This window comes from Centroberyx affinis, unplaced genomic scaffold (assembly GCF_046629955.1).
Source record: "Centroberyx affinis isolate AG114_WGS23_722 - 3 ecotype Tasmania unplaced genomic scaffold, CSIRO-AGI_Caff_v1 ptg000745l_1, whole genome shotgun sequence".
Taxonomy (NCBI): Eukaryota; Metazoa; Chordata; class Actinopteri; order Beryciformes; family Berycidae; genus Centroberyx; species Centroberyx affinis.
Genome location: NW_027279358.1, coordinates 308,448 through 326,928, shown reverse-complemented (window position 1 = coordinate 326,928; position 18,481 = coordinate 308,448). Strand labels below are relative to the sequence as shown.

Below are 18,481 nucleotides of genomic sequence, written 5' to 3'. Positions count from 1 at the left end.
TCACCATAGGGCTCCTGCCCCGTTTTAGACCAATCAGCGCTTGTGTTTTCTAGATAGCGTTCAGCACCACCCACACTGCTGCCAGCTGTATCGTTCCGCTGTAGGGAATCTCCTCTCCAGCAATACATTCATGTCAAAGGCTTCATACCTCCTACATTTTACGTGACATGTCACAGCTAGATGTTTGTTTGTTTTTTTGTTACATTAATTCTCTGTAGCTAGTGAACTATATGGTATATACACTGTTTTATTAATCATCGAGCATAGGTCTCCCTTTAGTGTTCAGTCCCATTCCACTGTCTGATATAAACATGGCACAGGCATTGAAGTAGGCTAGCAGTAAGTTATTATGGGTATCCAATAGCACTGAAGTATCTAAATTAACAACACAGTAGACCTGGTGTCCCTATAGGCGCACTGTATGATAATAACGATCATTTGACTACCATATGTGCCTGGATAATGGGAAGGGTTAGCCCATTCCTGTGAAACGTAGCCTATAATTAAGCGTCCTCGCGCCGCAGAAAGTGTATATTTTAAGACAAGTCAAATGCAGACAAGGATATCATATCTGTTCTGTCTTAAAATGAATTATTTTTGTCTTCTGCTGTCAGCGCAGACCTAGGTTGTCCGTGACGCAAGCGTTCATGTTATGGGCGTCTCTCCATTCCACAGAATCATATGTCTTGGACTGACAGCACGGATCAGCCAATGAGCGCGCGATCTGAGCCGTTCGCACAGGGCGGGACTCGCACGTTTGGCCAATCGCAGCCGCTCGTATTGTTTTGACCTCTGAAACCGCATCACCGCCTACCTCGTGCCCATGGCGGAGGAAAGCTATAAATAAGGGCGACATGCTGACAGTAGGGGGACGAAGTTGTAAAACTCCCGAGTAGGAGGGAGCTACTCTGCAAGCCTGCTGAAAGAGGAAAAAACGCAAAATAACTCTAAAAATAGAAACAGAAGCAAACGTAAACGTCAATCCTCCGACATCTACACGTACTGGAATACTTTTTTTGTAATGTTGATAATATATTCTATGTGAAGAAAGTATTTATACTTAACTTTTTTCTATTTGCACTAACTAACGGTACTTCAAAACTACTGAGAATCTTTATTTTTTACAAAAAGTAAGTATCTCCGGCTGACTTGTGTCTCTTACTTGCTGATATGAATGTAGTAGTTGTATTAGTGTCTATATTTTGCTCGCTATTCAGACTTATTAAGCTGATTTGCTGCGTCAGTCCACGAAGTCAGGGAGTGTGTGTGTGTGTGTGTGTGCGTGTGTGTGTGTGTGTGTGTGTGTGTGAACGCGCGTTAGAAGGTGTGTAGCCTGGGTCTTGCCCCAACGAAAAATCACAATAACATAGGGACTTGCTGTGTCTGATGTGCTCAGTAGGGAGCCTATACTAGGCTAGCTTATAGGCTACCTGATCGCACTTTGTGGTATTTGTTATCTCCTATTGTATCGTTATAGTATTCCTATAGGGACTTGTAGATTTGCTATGATATTGGTAGCCTAGGATATAGTTGGCTGTCCTAAAATGTATGATACGCCTTACGTTACTCGAGATCTTTTTCGTAAGGCTGAAACCAAGTTGCAGCTGTAAAGCATGGACTATTCTTTCAAGGGCAGTTTCATGAGGGAGGCGATAAAACAATGTAGCTTATATTCCTGTGTAGCCTCTTGCCGGTAGAGCTAATGAATAAATCAACTTTAGTTGCTCGTAAAATGCAAAGCCTCGGTAAAGTCGTCTCTCCTCAGCCTGATTCAATTCAACCCAGCCCCCGTCAATGGCAGGGATGATTTGTAATACATCGTATGTTTCTTTGAATGCGATTTAATCTTTTGTATATTTACATTTTATTCGTGATGAAAGAACCAGGCATTCTCAGTCTAAAATTAGCAAAAACGGGTGTAGCTGTGGTGCTGCCAAGCCTCATTTCGACACCGTTTTAATGAAGGAAGCGCTTCGAGTAATCGACGGTGCTGCACGCATATCAAACCAGCCCCAGGGACAAGATGGCAAGCTTTCAAACCCACCCAAACAGCAACCATTTCCTCACCAACTTATCCTCCATTCGGCACTATTGGCTAATCTTTTTCTCTGTTAAATTGTTGCCGTTTTTCGTTAATTAAATGTAAACCTCAGTGTCAGTTTGTATCCTGCTGTATCGAGGCTGCGGGGCAAACCAAGCCTCTCCAACCAAGCTATCCTGTTATTATGTAACACGATTCCCGAGTCCTAGTGCGAGGTTAATAGGCTCAATACCTAGCTTTTGACATTTAGAAAAACATAGATGCACCGTTCAGTTTTTATTAACAGCAAACGAACCATGTCCCCAGATCAGTTGGCTCTGTTAATATTTCTGCAATAACCGCACATCGCCTTTATCTTTCATCCTTAAGCTTCATGCTTTGCTGCTGCAATAATATTAGTTTGAAATTAAATTGTGATATCTGTGCTACAATAACAAAAGCTACAACATGCTATAGGCTATTTCAGACAGCAAAGAGTTAATGTTTAAAGGGCACTTAATTGCACTCCCCTTACAAAGTCTGCAGTGGTGGACTTAAGCAGCCAAAAAGAGCAAATGCCCTGAACAGAGTAGCTCCACTATGAATATTAAACATGAACTTGTGTGAAAGTTGGATTACCAATGGAAAAAATATTCATCTTTGCCTATGAATGTATCCAGGATGTGCTCATCACATTATTTTCTGTCTCGTATTTTGGAATGAATGACATGCTCATGATTATTTTTCTATCTCCCAATTATTGCAGGAGAAAAAGGATCACACCCTGTGGAAGGACACCACTTCTACAAAACCAGCACTTTTGTTTTTGAACCTGTTTCAACCAAGTTCTAGTTTCTTTTGCCTGGTGCCAGCCCAACACCTCATCCTGCCTGGAGAGCCTCTGTGTTGCCCACCACGGATAAACAAAGCAGACCCAGTGGACACGTTCAAGGTCAGACGCACCTAATCTCGACACACCTGGTAAACTTCAGCAGTTAGCTATGCAGCTTGAAATCCAAGTAGCTCTCAACTTCATCATCTCGTACCTGTACAACAAACTGCCAAGGCGGCGGGTCAACATTTTCGGCGAGGAGCTGGAGCGGCAGCTGAAGCAGAAATACGAGGGACATTGGTACCCGGACAAGCCATACAAGGGCTCAGGATTCAGATGCATCCACGTGGGGGAGAAGGTGGACCCTGTGGTGGAGAAGGCAGCCAAAGAGAGCGGGCTGGACATTGAGGATGTCCGCAACAACCTGCCCCAGGACCTCAGCGTGTGGATCGACCCCTTTGAGGTGTCCTACCAGATTGGGGAGAAAGGGCCAGTCAAGGTGTTGTATGTTGATGACAGCAATGAAAGTGGAGCTACTAGCGGGGGGCTGGATCTGGACAAGGAGATCAAGAACAGTTTCAACCCCGACGCACAGGTCTTCATGCCCATCAACGAGCCTGTGAACGGCACCTCCCCGGCCTCAAGCTCCCCCTCGCCTCCCTTCGGCCACTCGGCAGCCGTCAGCCCCACGTTTATGCCCCGCTCCACCCAGCCTTTAACCTTCACAACCGCCACCTTCGCCGCCACCAAGTTCGGCTCCACTAAGATGAAGAGCAGCGGCCGCAACAACAACAACAATGGCGGCAGCGCTGCTGGGAACAAGGTGGCGCGTACCTCCCCCACCAACCTGGGCCTGAATGTGAACAGCCTCCTGAAACAGAAAGCCATCTCCACCTCCATGCACTCTCTGTACGGGTTGGGCCTCGGAGCGCCGCAGCAGCAGCACCAGAAGCCCTCGGCCCTGTCCCCCAATGCCAAGGAGTTTGTGTTCCCCAACCTTCAGGGTCAGGGCAGCCCGAGCGCTCTGTTCCCCGGGGACAGCTCGCTCAGCCTCAGCCCGCTGCAGTACAGCAATGCCTTCGACGTGTTTGCGGCCTACGGTGGCCTCAACGACAAGTCCCTTATGGACGGCTTGAATTTCAGCTTGAACAACATGCAGTATTCTAACCAGCAATTCCAGCCAGTTATGGCCAACTAGTACACATAAAGGTACTACTTCTGCTACTACTACACACAGAAACGACCAGAGATATGTGATGGGGGGGGGGGAACATACAAACACAAATGCACATTTTGAAAAATTGAAAAAAAGAGAAAACAAGGACAGAATGTCAAGGAAAAAAGGAAAAAAGTGACTTGTCAACTGTAAGATCAATGTTACGAGTCCAAGCGCATGAGCCCGAGGGTGAATTACTTTGCCCCCTTGAGTTATACCTTTTTTTTTTCTTTTCTTTTTTTTTTAAACAATGAAGCTTGTAGTACGAGATGTCCAAGCTTGGTTACCTAAACTTCAACATGCATCATTGTTATTTCTTTTGCCAACCAAGCACAAAATAATTTTTTATGTGACTGTTTTAAGATATAAAAAAAGAAGAAAAAAACACCACAAGTCATGGCCTCTTTCAGTATTTAAAACATAACTGGACACCGCCAATTTTTCAAGAAATTGGCATAAATAAGTGGGATTTCCTGGTCTTTTTTCTAATTGTATAATTTAATTTAGTACAGAGTTTGTAAAATATCAGAGTATCTATTGTTTCTACGACATGGTATTGCATTTATATCTTTTTACTACTCCAGTGATCCGTGATGGCTGCAGCGACTTTATGTTATTTCTTTTTTTATTGAAATTATAAAATGAATCCATCTTAAAAAAAAAACATCGACTCTTCTAAAGATTGTGTACAGAATATTCCGTAGTGGTGGGATTTAAGAATATTTGCTTTTTTGAAAAACATAAGAGTTGTATTTTCTGTTAAGAGTTTAAAGATTTTTGCTATATTATGGACAAAATGTAATCGTATATTAATTTTGTACCTACATTGTGCAATACTTGATAAAACAAACGGTATAACAAAGTATTTGGAGTCAGTGTCTTACATGTTAAGAGGGACTGATAGTTTATTAAGTTTGTATTAAAAAGCTTGAAAATAATGACGCTCGTTCAGTTTTTCATTGGTCTTTGTGGTTTAGCTGGTTGATGCAGGTCTTTAAGGTGATTACTCAATGTATTTTTAGGGTTTCATAACATGTCAGGGCAAATCCTGTATTCTGTCATGCAGGCAGAGGAATCAAGTCTTTCCTTAAATGTGTGGGCCCACTGCAGCTCCTCAGTTGCGCAACATATATTTTAGTTCACCTATTTGGTACATCGGTATGTTTTTTGACAGATTGCTAAAAGTTTAACAGATCACTTACAATACATTGGGTTAAAAAATGAGTAATTGTTTTAGCCTAGAGATTGAAGGTTTCTGACATTAGGTTATTGCATCTGGACCAAAGTCTAAAGAGCATGAAACATTCCATATGACATTTCATTTCCTCTGACTACAACATTGACAGGATATTTCTATGCAAGCAGCCCTTAGCAACATTTGTTCACACCATACGGGTTGTGTCAGCTGACAGTTGCCCTTGGGCCCAGTGCCATTACCCATCTGGATAGTGGGAGTGTGGTGATGTTGAGCCTGATAAGCTACTGAACCAAGACCTGTCCTCGCAAGCATGGCAAGGCTGTTGGCTAATGCTTGAGGTCCACAGGCTAACTGCTAAACCATGTAGCATTGTTGGGAGGCCATAAGCCACCCAACAGACAGGCTGCAGGCCTGTGCTACATAGGTGGGAGTGTTCATTGTGCCCTATCAGTCGAAAATAATGATCTCTAAGCAATGTGCTGGTTAGCATATATGCCTTCTCAGATTTTCAAAGGCGCATGGGAGGAAGCCCCGCATGGGAGGAAGCCATGCTCCTTCATCTGATCCAGTCTATCAGAAACAGATTGGTTTTAGCATCTTTCTCTGCAGCACTGTTTACCTGTTCATCCATTCGATTGTATGGGTAGCAGGTTGGTGTAGTGAGTAGGAAGACATACTTCAACTGGAAGCACCTATGATAGCAAAGCATCTACCCTGCTGAAGTGCCTTTGAGTAAGACATCAAATACCTACCAGCTGCAAGGGTGCTGTTCTGTAGCGTACCCTGACCTTCTGTGGAGGGGAGCAACCAAAAAGAAAATGTCCCCTTCAGGGTATCAATAGAGTATCTTAAATAGTTATAATTATGGACTATAATAATAAAGGAAGTCATTTAACACTGGGAAATAATACTAAAGGCAGTGAAGGAGTGTCTAGCTGAATGCTAAGCTACTGTGTAACTGGTCAGTCACATTTCACCCACTGTCCCTAGGAGACGGCCTGTTAATGGATAACTGGCAGTACTGTCTATTGAGGGCAGAAGGAGATTCAAGTATCTACAGCCTAAGAGAGTAATGTAATATTCTAGGGTTAAGACACATCTGAGAATAGCTGAACTGAAAATGACCCATAACTGTTTCAGACTCAAAAGCCATCTATGGTGATTATATTCTTTTTCAACAGAGAATCACCACTAATTTTGTCCAGTCCCAATTTAACTAATATTTTTAATTCAGACTTTTGCCAACACCTAAAGTAGAACAATTTATTTGGATTATAGGATGCTTACATTGTTGCCTTATAGTTCAGTTAGATCAGTTTTAGGATGATGGTAATCAGTGATATATTAGGGTTTTAAATGTAATGGTTAACAGCTACACAACAAATCCAATCTTTGCAGCTGTCTTTTAAAGGTAGAATACACCCTTGGAGATGATCATAATCTCCTGGATTGAGGATCCAAAGCAAACAAAATATTGAAAACAACTTTCTCTCTCTGTCTTTCTCAGAGTGTTTTTGAGCTATAATGTTGTAACAAAACACTCCACCACAGTCTGGTAAAACTAGATTTTTATGACGACCAACGCCTGGGGTTGCAGCTGGTGTTGAAGGTGAGACTTCTGTGGTGCTGTTTTACTGGGGCTGCTGCTGTTGCTTGTGATGAGAGAAGTGGGACTAGCATGCCAGTGCGGGCTGACTAAAATCACTTTGACCCTGCTGGCGTATCATGATCCCTCTGGGGCTGGCTCATCATCACTTGACTGTCTGCGTGTCCTCTGATACACTCGGGGGTTGATAGGCTGTGTAAAGTTCAGCGGTGGAAATGGAACGCTGTGTATTTGTGTGTGTGTTTATCTCAGTTCCTGATACTGTGTGTGTGAGAGAGAGAATGCCTGGTGTGTGTGTTTATCTTGGTCTGTGACACCGTGTGCGTGTGGTATGTGTGTGAGCTCATGCGTGTGAATGTCTGTGTGGAACAGGTCATTCTGAGGATGCCTTTGATGGATTACCATTGCACACTCCTGATCCGCCTGCTCGCTCTGGCCAGCAGAATAGTTGCTCATGGTGCTGCATCAAAACCCAGAACTGTGACTCTACCAGAGAGGCATGAAAGAGGGGGCCCTATTTTATCATAAGATTGGTGTTATACTACTTACTGTGATGTATAGTATGAATTTGTTAGCCTAAAAGGTAGATAAGCTTTATTTCTGCAAATAAAAAGGTGGGTAAACTGGGTTTACCCTTCACCGCATTCTTGGTTGAGACTGAAGGACAGTAGGGGGAAAGAGGGGGATACTGAGAAGACAGAGAGTGAAGGAGAGGGACGTAGGAGAGAGAGGTATACCAATGAGGAGAGAAATAACACGGGGGCGAGTTGGAAGAGGCTGAGACTAGGAGAAGAGATTGGGATAGAAATATGGATAGAGAAAAGAGAGAGAAAAGCATGGTGAAAAACAAAGAGGGAATGGGATAGGCAGGGAGTTAATGTGACTGAGTGAGAGAGGGGGAGTGAAACATTGCCAGCGGCGCTATTGATGCTAATCCTGTGCCGACCCCCCCCCCCTCCAGCCCCCACTTTGCCTGTCATAAAAACAGGTGGAGCTCAGCTCAGCTCATGGCCCCAGCCAGCCGACAAGGCCTTATGGTAATGTCACCCATCTCAGCAAAAAAACAGTTAATGGCTTTTCAGTCCCTTCCCATAGTCCAACCCCTTGCCCCATCTATTTCTGGAAGCACACTAGAGCTGATTGAGCAATGATAAGCCAGAGGGAATTCTGCTTTCCCCTGAACATTACTTCACCCCACCACTACCGCGCCTTATCTTCATCTCATGGAGTAAGGAAAGCTAAGGATCTCGACTAAACGTAGAGGGATGTATGCTTTGTGTTGTGTTTTGTGTTTGCGCTCTGTGGAGAAGTGCCGATTTGGAGCAGTTGTGTGATGTTCGTTTACAAAATGGAAGCTTTGTTTTAGAGGCGTGCACCAAAGACGAGAAACAATTTGAACTTTATTGTAGGATAAACCCCTTGAGATGAAACATCTCATTTTCAAGGGGGTCCTTGAAACACAAATACATCTACAATACAACAAACCGAAAGAAAATTACAGGTACACATAGACACGTACAAATACACATACAAAGGTTCCCACGCCCTCTCCACCCCCAACCCACCTGCACCCCACAAACCCTTTATAATGAATTAAACACAATTAGAAACAAGAACAAGTTGCTTTAAGATGAGAAAATAGTGATGTCCAAAAAATGCGAAGCAAAGAAATGGATCGGAGAGAGTTAGGCAGGTTATTCCAATCAGATGGGGCTTTGAATTTGAAGGCCCGACGCCCAATTTCTTTAGATATTTTGGGAACAAAAAAAAGGGGGATATTGAGCATGTCTAAGTGTGTATGAGGATCTGTATGGAACTAGGTATTGTTTTAGATAAGAAGGATAGTTAAAATAAATACATTTAAAAATAAATTGCAGCCAGTGAAAATGCCTTCTAGAATTTAGCGATTGCCAGTTAAAGTCCCACTGAAACAGAAGTTAGAGCATCTTTAGCTTCTGTACTGTGACGTATTTCCCAGTGAAATGGAATATTTGTGCGGTGTACAGTTACAAGAGGGATTTTAAATCAAATCCTTCGCATTTGATTGGACCGCTAAACAGTGGGCGGGGCTTAGAGTTTAGCGCCACGGAGCTACAGAGAGAAACGGAGCTACAGAGGACTGTTGGCTCCACACACACCAGGTTGAAGAATGATTGATGGGTGGATGTCATGATATTATTGGTTGAAATTGGTTGGTTCATGCTTACGTAAGCACACTGCATATTTTGTTTTACAGGAAGAAAACATGATTGGATTTTGATATAAGAATACAAAGAAATTGATTTTTTGTATTTTTCTTTAAATAGGTGCACAATATGACCGGGAATGTGATCTAAAAGGGTTAAAAATGCATTTTTCATTTAATCTCGACTTTAAGTGATTCATACATAAAGCAATGATGGGTTCGATACGGACACCTCAAAACGAATCTGCACAGACTATTATAAACTACATTTAGAGGATGCAGATGTGATTCAGAGTGATTCGGTGTTCTGATAAACAATATCTGCATAATCAAGTATAGGTAATGCTAACTGAGATACAATTATTTTTCTTACCTGAAAAGTGAAACAATTTCTTGAATGATATAGTATGCTCAGACTGCAATTTATTTTTTTAATAACAAAATCAATATGGGGCCTAAAGAAAAGTGCCAAATCAATCCAGACACCCAAATATTTAAAGACATCAACTTTCTCTAGTGGTGACCCATCATAAAAATTAATACGCAGGTCATTTCATGTATGAGTAAGATTATATCTAATACCAAACAGCATACAACAGGACTTCTTTTTGTTCAATAAAAGTTTGTTGTTGTGAAACCAGATTTGTACAACATTGAAATCAAATTGCAATGAACTTTGAATTTGTAATATATCGGAATTTGATGTATAAATAACAGTATCATCAGCATATAAATGGACATGACAGTCAGAACAAATTTGTGGGAGATCATTAATAAAAATAGAGAAAAGGAGAGGCCCCAAAGTAGAACCTTGGGGCAAACCCTTTTCCATAACTAAATATTCAGACTGACTACCAAGACATATGACACACTGACGACTGTTATGGAGATACGCATTGAACCAAAGTAAAGCCTGTTGAGTTACACCAATGGAATAGAGCTTATCAAGGAGTAGGTAGTGATCAACCGTATCAAATGCCTTGGTAAGATCAACAAAGACTGAACTAGTGAGCTGACCCTTATCAAAGGATGAAGACACATCATTAGTAAATTTAAGGAGAGCAGTAGTAGTGGAGAAATTTGATCTGAAGCCGGATTGGGATTGCGATAAAATGTCGAAATCATTAATGTACTGAGATAACTGATTCAAAATTAGCTTCTCAAAAGTTTTAGCAATAGCGCTAATAACCAAAATTGGTCTATAATTATTAAGATCTAGGGGATCACCACCTTTATGGAGTGGAGTTATTCTGGCACATTTCCAGATGGATGGAAGCATACAAGTTGACAAAGACAAATTGAATAAGTCAGCAAGTGGATACATCAGTATATGAGAGGCAAGCTTAATAAACTTGGCCTCCAATCCATCAGGACCAGCGCCACTACCCTCCTTCAATTCACAGATAACATGCTGAACTTCGACAGGTAAAAGTTTTCTAAAGGAAAAAGCACTGCTACCAGTAGTATTGTTAGAAGAACTGACAGTGCTGGAAGAATCAGATAAGGAGAAACTGCAGATAGAAGAAAAATGATTATTGAAAGCTTTAGAAATAATTGAAGGATCACCAACAATTTAATTGTTGACTGTAATTGAATTTGTGGAACTTTTGTTAGATTTATTAAGAGTACTGTTGATTTGGTTCCAAAACTGTCTAGGATTATGGAAATCTTGAGACGGGCAGTAAGTAGATTTAGCATTTCTTGTTTTGGTCTTAGACAAATTCCTTAAATACCTGTATGATTCCCAGTCAACAGGATCCTTTGTAGTTCGATATTTTGCCCAGGCCTTATCTCTCTGTTTAAAAAGATTAATGATCTGAACTAATCCAAGGTAAATGTCTACATTTAACTCTAATAGTTTTCCAAGGAGCATGTTTATCAATAACTATAGTTAACTCTGAATACAGAAAATTCCATGCATCCTCAACAAAAGGAATTAATTGAAATCTGTGCCATTTAATGGCAATTATATCTTGAAAAAAATGATCAGAGGAGAGGTGGCATTTTGATCTTCCAGACACAGAAAATAACAGAATGATCACTGAAACAATCAGATAATCCTGTCAGGATTAATGACAAGTATCCAGTCAAGCAGAGACTTGGACCTCTGATCAATTCTGGTTGGTTCACTGAGACGTTGTGTAAGATTTATGCTGCCAAATAAATTTCTGTCTGTAGAGGATGAGCGATCAAGCCAATTGCTATTGCTGAGTTAATAGTTGATAATATACACTTGGTAGAGTCCGAGGGAGCAGAGGGAGGCCTGTAGATATTCCCAATAGTCAAATGTTTATTTTCATGGAGAATAATCTTAACAAAAAGGCATTCAAAATAAATAGGATCCACTTTAGGTATTACACGCTCAGACACAAGGTTTGAGGCAACATAAGTAGCAACACCACCTCCTCTGGTAGCTCTATCCACTCTGTACAGTAAGTAGTTGTCAAGTTTGACTTCGTTATCACAGATTTTGCTATGTATCCATGTTTCTGAGAGTGTAATTATATTTGGTTTGTAATGCCCAACCCAGGCTCTGAAGAGATCAATTTTAGGAGCGAGGCTCCTAATATTAACATGAATAATTTTTAAACCTTTAACAGTATCCATTATGAGCAAATTAGTATGTTCTTGTTAGGACTAGGAGAAAAACAAATCAGGTCAGAAAACAACTGTGGTAAGAGGAAGGAGGAGGGTGGAGGGGGGGTAAGGGGAAAATGAGAGAGCCACACAAAAAAACACATAAATACAAACCATACGCACAGAAAAACAAACAAAAAAACAAGACAAGACATAACTGAAACTGGACTTTAATTCTTGCCTCTAGAACACACAGATAGGGATAACATTTGTTGGATTGGTCTCATAATAGAAGCCAAGCGAGTATCAAGGGTATTGACACAGTTGCTTCAAACAGTTGCTCCCACACCCATTTGGAACACATGAGCTTAAGTTGCTGCTAGGTATATCTGACACTTTGTCAGATATATTCCTGTACTATACTACTACGCCCTGCAGAGTGTTTTGTGCCAATTCTAAAACAGTGAGGACTTTAGTTATGGAAATGTCAGTCCAGTATATGGAGAATATATGTTAGGAAGCTGAAGAAAGATTTTGCCATGTGATCTGGTAGACCTCATTTAAAGGATCTTGATAAGTGTTTTTATACTGTGTATATATATATATATATATATATATATATATGTATATATATATACATAGGGTGGTTTATCCCCTCACACACACTGCAATGCACATGCACATACACATAAGGCAAGGCAAACAAGGCAAATTCACATAAAAGAAAACAAAAAACAAAACAAAAAATACTTACAATTACATATTAAAAATAAATAAATCGAGGAAGATAATATAGGTAAAACATAAATTAAATAAATTAATAAAAATAAAGATAATAACACCTGTTACAGCAACATACAGATGATTTAGCAAAAGGCCACAGAGAAAAGGGATGTTTTGAGCCTACTTTTAAAAGAGGTGACAGTGGGAGCACATCTCAGTGACACACACTGAGACACACACACACACACACACACACACACACACACACTGTAAACTCCATTCCAAGTTTCTTATGCATAGTGGGAGTTGTCCAGTTTGCTCAGTACATGCTAGATAACCCCAGCAGACACTCACGTGCCCAACCCTTTAAGCTGCAGCTGCTCTTATCTGCAGCAGGAAACCAAAAACAAACACGCAGTCCTCCGCCTCCCCCTCCCTCCCTCTTCCACCTCGCAGGGTGACATGCCCCTGCTTTCCAGTGTAGCCTATCACACCACTGTGACATGCGTGCCTGCAGGCCGCTCCCACACCTGCCCCTGGGTCCCCCTGATACCAGGCGGTGGGGTGGGGGGGTGCAGAGAGGAGAAAGTGAGTGAGTGCTTCCCCACCAAGGTTACAAACTAGCCTATGTATAATACTCAACTAGTCAATGTGTGAATCATTTATGGCTATGCTCTCCAAGATGTCAAACTAGGATTCCAGCACTGCTGTGTCGTGCCTTATCAGGTGCAAACAGAGACTAAACACACAACTGATATATTTTTATATTGGGTTGATTTATTGAGATATTCATCTCTACCTACTGCTGGGTCCACTTGACATTTGACATCACAGATTTGATAAGGCAGGTAGGCCTCTTATTGAGCCTTGGTCCTGTTTTAGTGGCAACATGCTGTATGTTGTATTCAGAAATAGCATGAGTAGAACTGGTAAAATCGGCAAACAGTGGCCTAGATTATTCATATCTTTGAGAATGTTTTGACTTCACCTGGCTGAATATGGCTTTTATTTGAGGGTCGTACCTCCACTTCTGGTTGAAAAGATAACATACCTTCCGCAACTTTACAAATGTAGTGCTGTACACCCCCGACTCGCCTCTATAGTTGCAAGGAACTTGAAATTCTTGCTGTTGCATCCCGGCGACATGAATCAGATTCAGCGTGTCAAGGGGAGCTTAATCAGTGCTGTGCAATCTGCAGAACTGTGGCGCTGGTGGTGATGGTGGTGGAGTGGGGGGTGGGGAGGGGGGGGTGACACCTGCTATTCATCACTTCCTAGTGTGTATATGTGTGTGTTCGAGGAAGAGAGAGAGAGAGAGAGAGAGAGAGAACACCATAGCAACAGAGGAATCTTCTCGGTGTCTCGGCGAGGCTTCGTCCTTGGAAGAGGCTGATTTGCAGCTAGGAGAGAGAGAGGAGAGACGCCAGGGAGAGAGAGACTGAGAGGAAAACATGATGTGTGTTTAAGGGGGAAAGTGAGGTGTTTATGAGTCTGTGACATGCTACATACATGCACAAACACATACATGCACGCAAATACATATATATACAGCGCATACACGTACGCAATAACATACCGTTGTGCAGCGCTTCCCCGAGACTCTCTGCACGTGCTCGGACTCGAGAAGCATAAAACGAAGCCATCTAAAAGTCATAACACACAGTGGGAGAGAGAGAGAGTGGCTCCCTGGGAAATCGACCAAAGTCATGTTATTGGTGTAGGTATTGGAGGCATCGCTGTGAACTAAAAACATATTCATATGAAACTTTCTCTCCCGAGTCCTCCCCCCAGCCCCCCTAAGCCGCTTAATCCATATTATCTATACACGTCACCACAAAGGCTCTTTCTGCTGCCGTGAAAAAAATAGCTATTGCTGTTTCAAAACACTTTTTCTGTCTACTTATAGTCAGGCTGGATTTACCTGACGTATGCCACCGAATGCTTTGAACGCTTTCATGAATAATATTTACACATATTACAGAAGAAAACCCAGGTGACAACAGGCCGGCTTCTGACACAAGAGTATACGTTGTGATTCTCCTGCACTTTGTTCCTTATTTTCCACGACTGTCCGCGTGGTGGTGAAATATTTTGTCAGCAGAGTTAATGTATTCTGAATCTTTTTCCTCGCGGATGTGTGAAGACGGGATTGTTAGCCGGCACAACACACGTTCATATGGGATCAGTGGGGGAGGAAGTCGAAACATGCGGAGATAAAGCTGGCTCTGTAGAGTAAAGATGACATTACTTTCTTCAAGATTTAGAACAAATTGCAACTGTAAGTAACAACACATCCATGATGGAGGGAGTTTTCCTGTGCACCCTTCGTTGAGCAGCTATTTACAATGGAGTTGAGAGCACACCTGTGAGGCGGTGCAGGCCATCTCTGGGTCTGAGTAAACCTGTTCGGACATCCCCAGGAAACGTCTCCACAGCTGGAGCTGCCCTGACTGACTCAAGGCTCTGGAATTCCAACCATCCCACTAATGAGGCTGCCTGGGACGCTCATGTGCCTGAACACACACTTCCCCATTTCACTTTCTCTCACATGCACCTTGATTCGGATACCCATGTGAAAAAAAAGAGTGTTAGGCAATTTCGCTGACCATTCTGTTTCACTGCGATCAACTTTTGAATGTAGCCTAAGTATATTTCTCTGTAGGTGAAGATCATTGGGTAAATGACTCTTGTTTTGACAACGGGTAGTTACACAGACCCTCCTGCTAGCACCAGTGCTGTCGACCTTCATGTTAAGCTGACATAGCCTATTGACACAGGTGCGATCCTCTATGCAAATGTGACTCTGTCACACTCTGGTCTCATTTACATGCATTTACATCACCATTATATTAATTATTTGCATGTGAGTGTAAAAACCACATTGTGTTTTAACGGTTTAATGTCTGTCTCAAGTTAATTTTCATTTTGGTTTCCCCTGAGAGTGTTATTTCACTTGTCTAGAATGTTTGCACTAGTTTGCTCATTTACCACCATGTGAGTTGCATAAACAGCTACCCATGGACAGCAGCTCCCCTGGTGAACTGCTTACCTATTTCACAGTTCAAATATTAAAACTGTGGTTGTTCACTAGTTACTCAAGCAGTGGAAGTAAGTGGAGAGTGAACAAAAACACCTGAAAGATCAGTCCACAGTTCCCTGGAGCAGCTGATATGCAAGGTTAACCTCTTAAGGAGTTCTAGCTAAAAGAAATATCACTTGAATGGTTTTCTTGACAGCAGATTTCATATAGAAAGGTATTCATTACAATTCACTATCATGGAGTTATGCTTATCCTGGATACTAAATATTCCATCCCCATCAGAAAAGTATCGTCATGGAATTTTTAGTGTCAACATGGCGGAGAAAACTGACCAAACAAAGCACATCTGACTTTATTCCACTGGTGTCAGTCTTATCTAAAGAAACCTCCTGCAGGCTCAATGCCCATCTCACCACGTTCTGTAAAGTATTTGCCTTTGGACTGTTGGCAGCTGGTCTCAAAGTCCACTGCCAATGCCACGCAGATGTTTTGACTGCCCTCCACTGGAAAAAAAAAATCTACTTTCTATTTCTTAGAATAGTGCTGTCCCCTGTTATTGTTACGTCAGGTTGCCTGTGATTATGGAATGAATAGACTTTGACCTGATTCTAATGTTGCACTACCTCTGAATAACTGTCTGCATGATGTCAAGAGTGGAAATTGAATATTTGATTGCCCACATTCCATCTTCTTTCTCCCCCTCTCTCCTCTTCCCCCCATCTCCTCACAGTGGGACGACCCGGTTTGTGCAATGATCTGGGGAATGTACCATACACCTGTCAGCCAACAGCACTGCACAGACAGGCTCTAATGAAGCCAGACTTGGTGGTTATGATAGAGATTCCTCCATCCAGCCCTCCCTATTTTGGCTTAAAGACACCCTCATAGCCATATTTCATGTTGGAATGACATTTACAGTTTTCAGTTAGTGAGCAATCCTGTCATTCAGCAAGCAAAATGTTATTTCCCACCAACCAAAGTGGATCAACCCAAATTATATGTTAAATTATTTCTCATGTGTCCTGGGAATGTTAACTTATTTCCAATTACTATTACTTCCGATTACAATTTCTGGTGAATACACATTCCAGGGGGCAAGTTACACAATTACACTGGGTGAACATATTAACAAATGGACAATGTTATATTAAAAGGACGGCATCGCTTTAATTCTTTCAAAATTCTTTCAATCATATTTTGTATTTTTTGTTTGCCTACCATTAGTACCTTCCCATGGCATTTAACTAGTTGTATTGAATTGTATTGCATTGTATTCTATTGTATTCTATTGTATTATAAGACATGCACGCTTGAAAAACTAACACTAGCTGTCAGGTACCATCCATGGGTCTTAACAAAGGCTTCATCACTTCTCATATGCTAAAATATTGCGTGACACAAATGGATAGAGAGATGGAGCCTGTTAACTTGCTGTGGAATCCAGTTTGGGCAGAGGATACATCAGTGATAATTGTTGAATTAATCACTCTGTGTGGGTGACTGTTGATGCAAATTCATACGCTTCTCGACAATAAATACTGACACATATGAGAATCGGAGCCCTGGAAGGGCCAGTCGCTTCTCACCTCATCACCAACTCAAAAGCTCGTAAACACTCTACCAATCACACATACACGCATAGCGTATTACCATGTTAATTAGTATATCATTCCCATGCAGGGACCAATGTGTGTAACAAGCATAGTATGTTAACGTGCCGGTTGAAGATAACACAGTAGTTGTCAGATGTATTTATGCACTGTGTTGCACTCCATCCATGCCATTGTGCCGCAGGCTCTCTCTCTCCCACACACACACACACACACACACACACACACACACACAACGCCACTCTCACCAATCACTATGATCCGATTAACATAATACTTTCAAAGCACTGTGCCAAAAAAGGCTCACTAACACATTAGGTTGCAGAACAGTAGTTGGTATACTGCAAGTATTTCAGATTGTATCCTAACACTGTATACTTTTAAAAGAGATTGTATGTGGGGTTTGTTTGCAGTCATATGGTTCAGTATTATAGATTTTCCTTCTACGCCACTGGTGCTTTGTGCTTTGTGTTTGATTGTAGCCTACAGTGTTGGCAGTAAGCAGCCTCTAAATCCCTATAAATTCCTATAGATTATCATCTGCATTTTCCATTTGCAACCTATTATAAAATAGGTGTTACCACATGCTGTATATTTTGTATAGACCATAAACTCTTTTTTTACCATATATATTTTAAAAGTCCACCGTTCTGTATCAATTTTGCCATTGATTTTTACCTTTTCCCCTCTAGCATCTGATAAATAGTGAATTAAGGGACATTCATTTGACTATCTGCATGACTTCTCTAACCAGTTTCATTAGGTTTCAGGCAGCATACTCAGACATTCTTGCCAATGTAAAATATATCTGGACACATTTTTTGTACACAGAATCAACATGCTATGCAGTGGAAACATACTACATACTCACTTCATACTACATACTCATTTTAGAAGAGGTAGTACGCAGTTTGGAGGTGTGTTCATCGGTGAAACCACCTCCAAGAGTCTTTGGTTGGAATGAGAACCTGCAGACTCTTGATCCTCCATGGTACATGATTGCCCGTCCCTGAATTAGGCTACATTGTGCTGTAGTATTTGTTTAGTACACACAGTACAGGTGGACGAAATGATGTCACTCCTCTCTCCCACACAGTACAAGGATGCCCAAGGCTACTCCTTGTGTGTGTACTTGTGTGTAGGCCGATTGTGTGTGTGCGTGTGTGCGTGTGCGTGTGTGTGTGTGTGTGCGTGCGTGTAGGAGGTGCTGATGCGTTCTCAGTGGGTGGCGTTGCATAAGAACGTCAGTGAAACTGCTCAAATGTGTTGTAGCAAGGTTAGCTAGAGAGAGAATTAAGTGAAGGGGAACTTCTATCACTTTGTCTCTCTCTCTTTCTCTCTCTCTCTCTTTATCTCTGTCTCTCCCCCACTCTCCCACTCTCTCATTGTTTCTCTCTCTTGTCTCATATAATGTACACACAAAGACGCACGTGGACTGGCCCCAGTGCACCGTGGTGTGAGTCATACTGAGTGG

The 18,481-nt window shown here is 41.8% G+C and overlaps 1 protein-coding gene across 1 annotated transcript; it reads left to right on the top strand.

Moving 5' to 3' along the window:
- The first annotated feature begins 880 nt into the window (after positions 1-880).
- tob1a (transducer of ERBB2, 1a) lies at positions 881-4,992 on the top strand. Its single transcript, XM_071519860.1, has 2 exons — positions 881-1,130; positions 2,787-4,992. Exon 2 carries the CDS (start codon positions 3,022-3,024, stop codon positions 4,048-4,050), a length of 1,029 nt encoding a protein of 342 aa, XP_071375961.1. The 5' UTR covers positions 881-1,130; positions 2,787-3,021; the 3' UTR covers positions 4,051-4,992.
- The last annotated feature ends 13,489 nt before the right edge of the window (positions 4,993-18,481 follow it).

Excerpts from the sequence above, each read along its gene's own strand:
- tob1a (XM_071519860.1), top strand. The coding sequence starts at position 3,022 with ATGCAGCTTGAAATCCAAGTAGCTCTCAACTTCATCATCTCGTACCTG.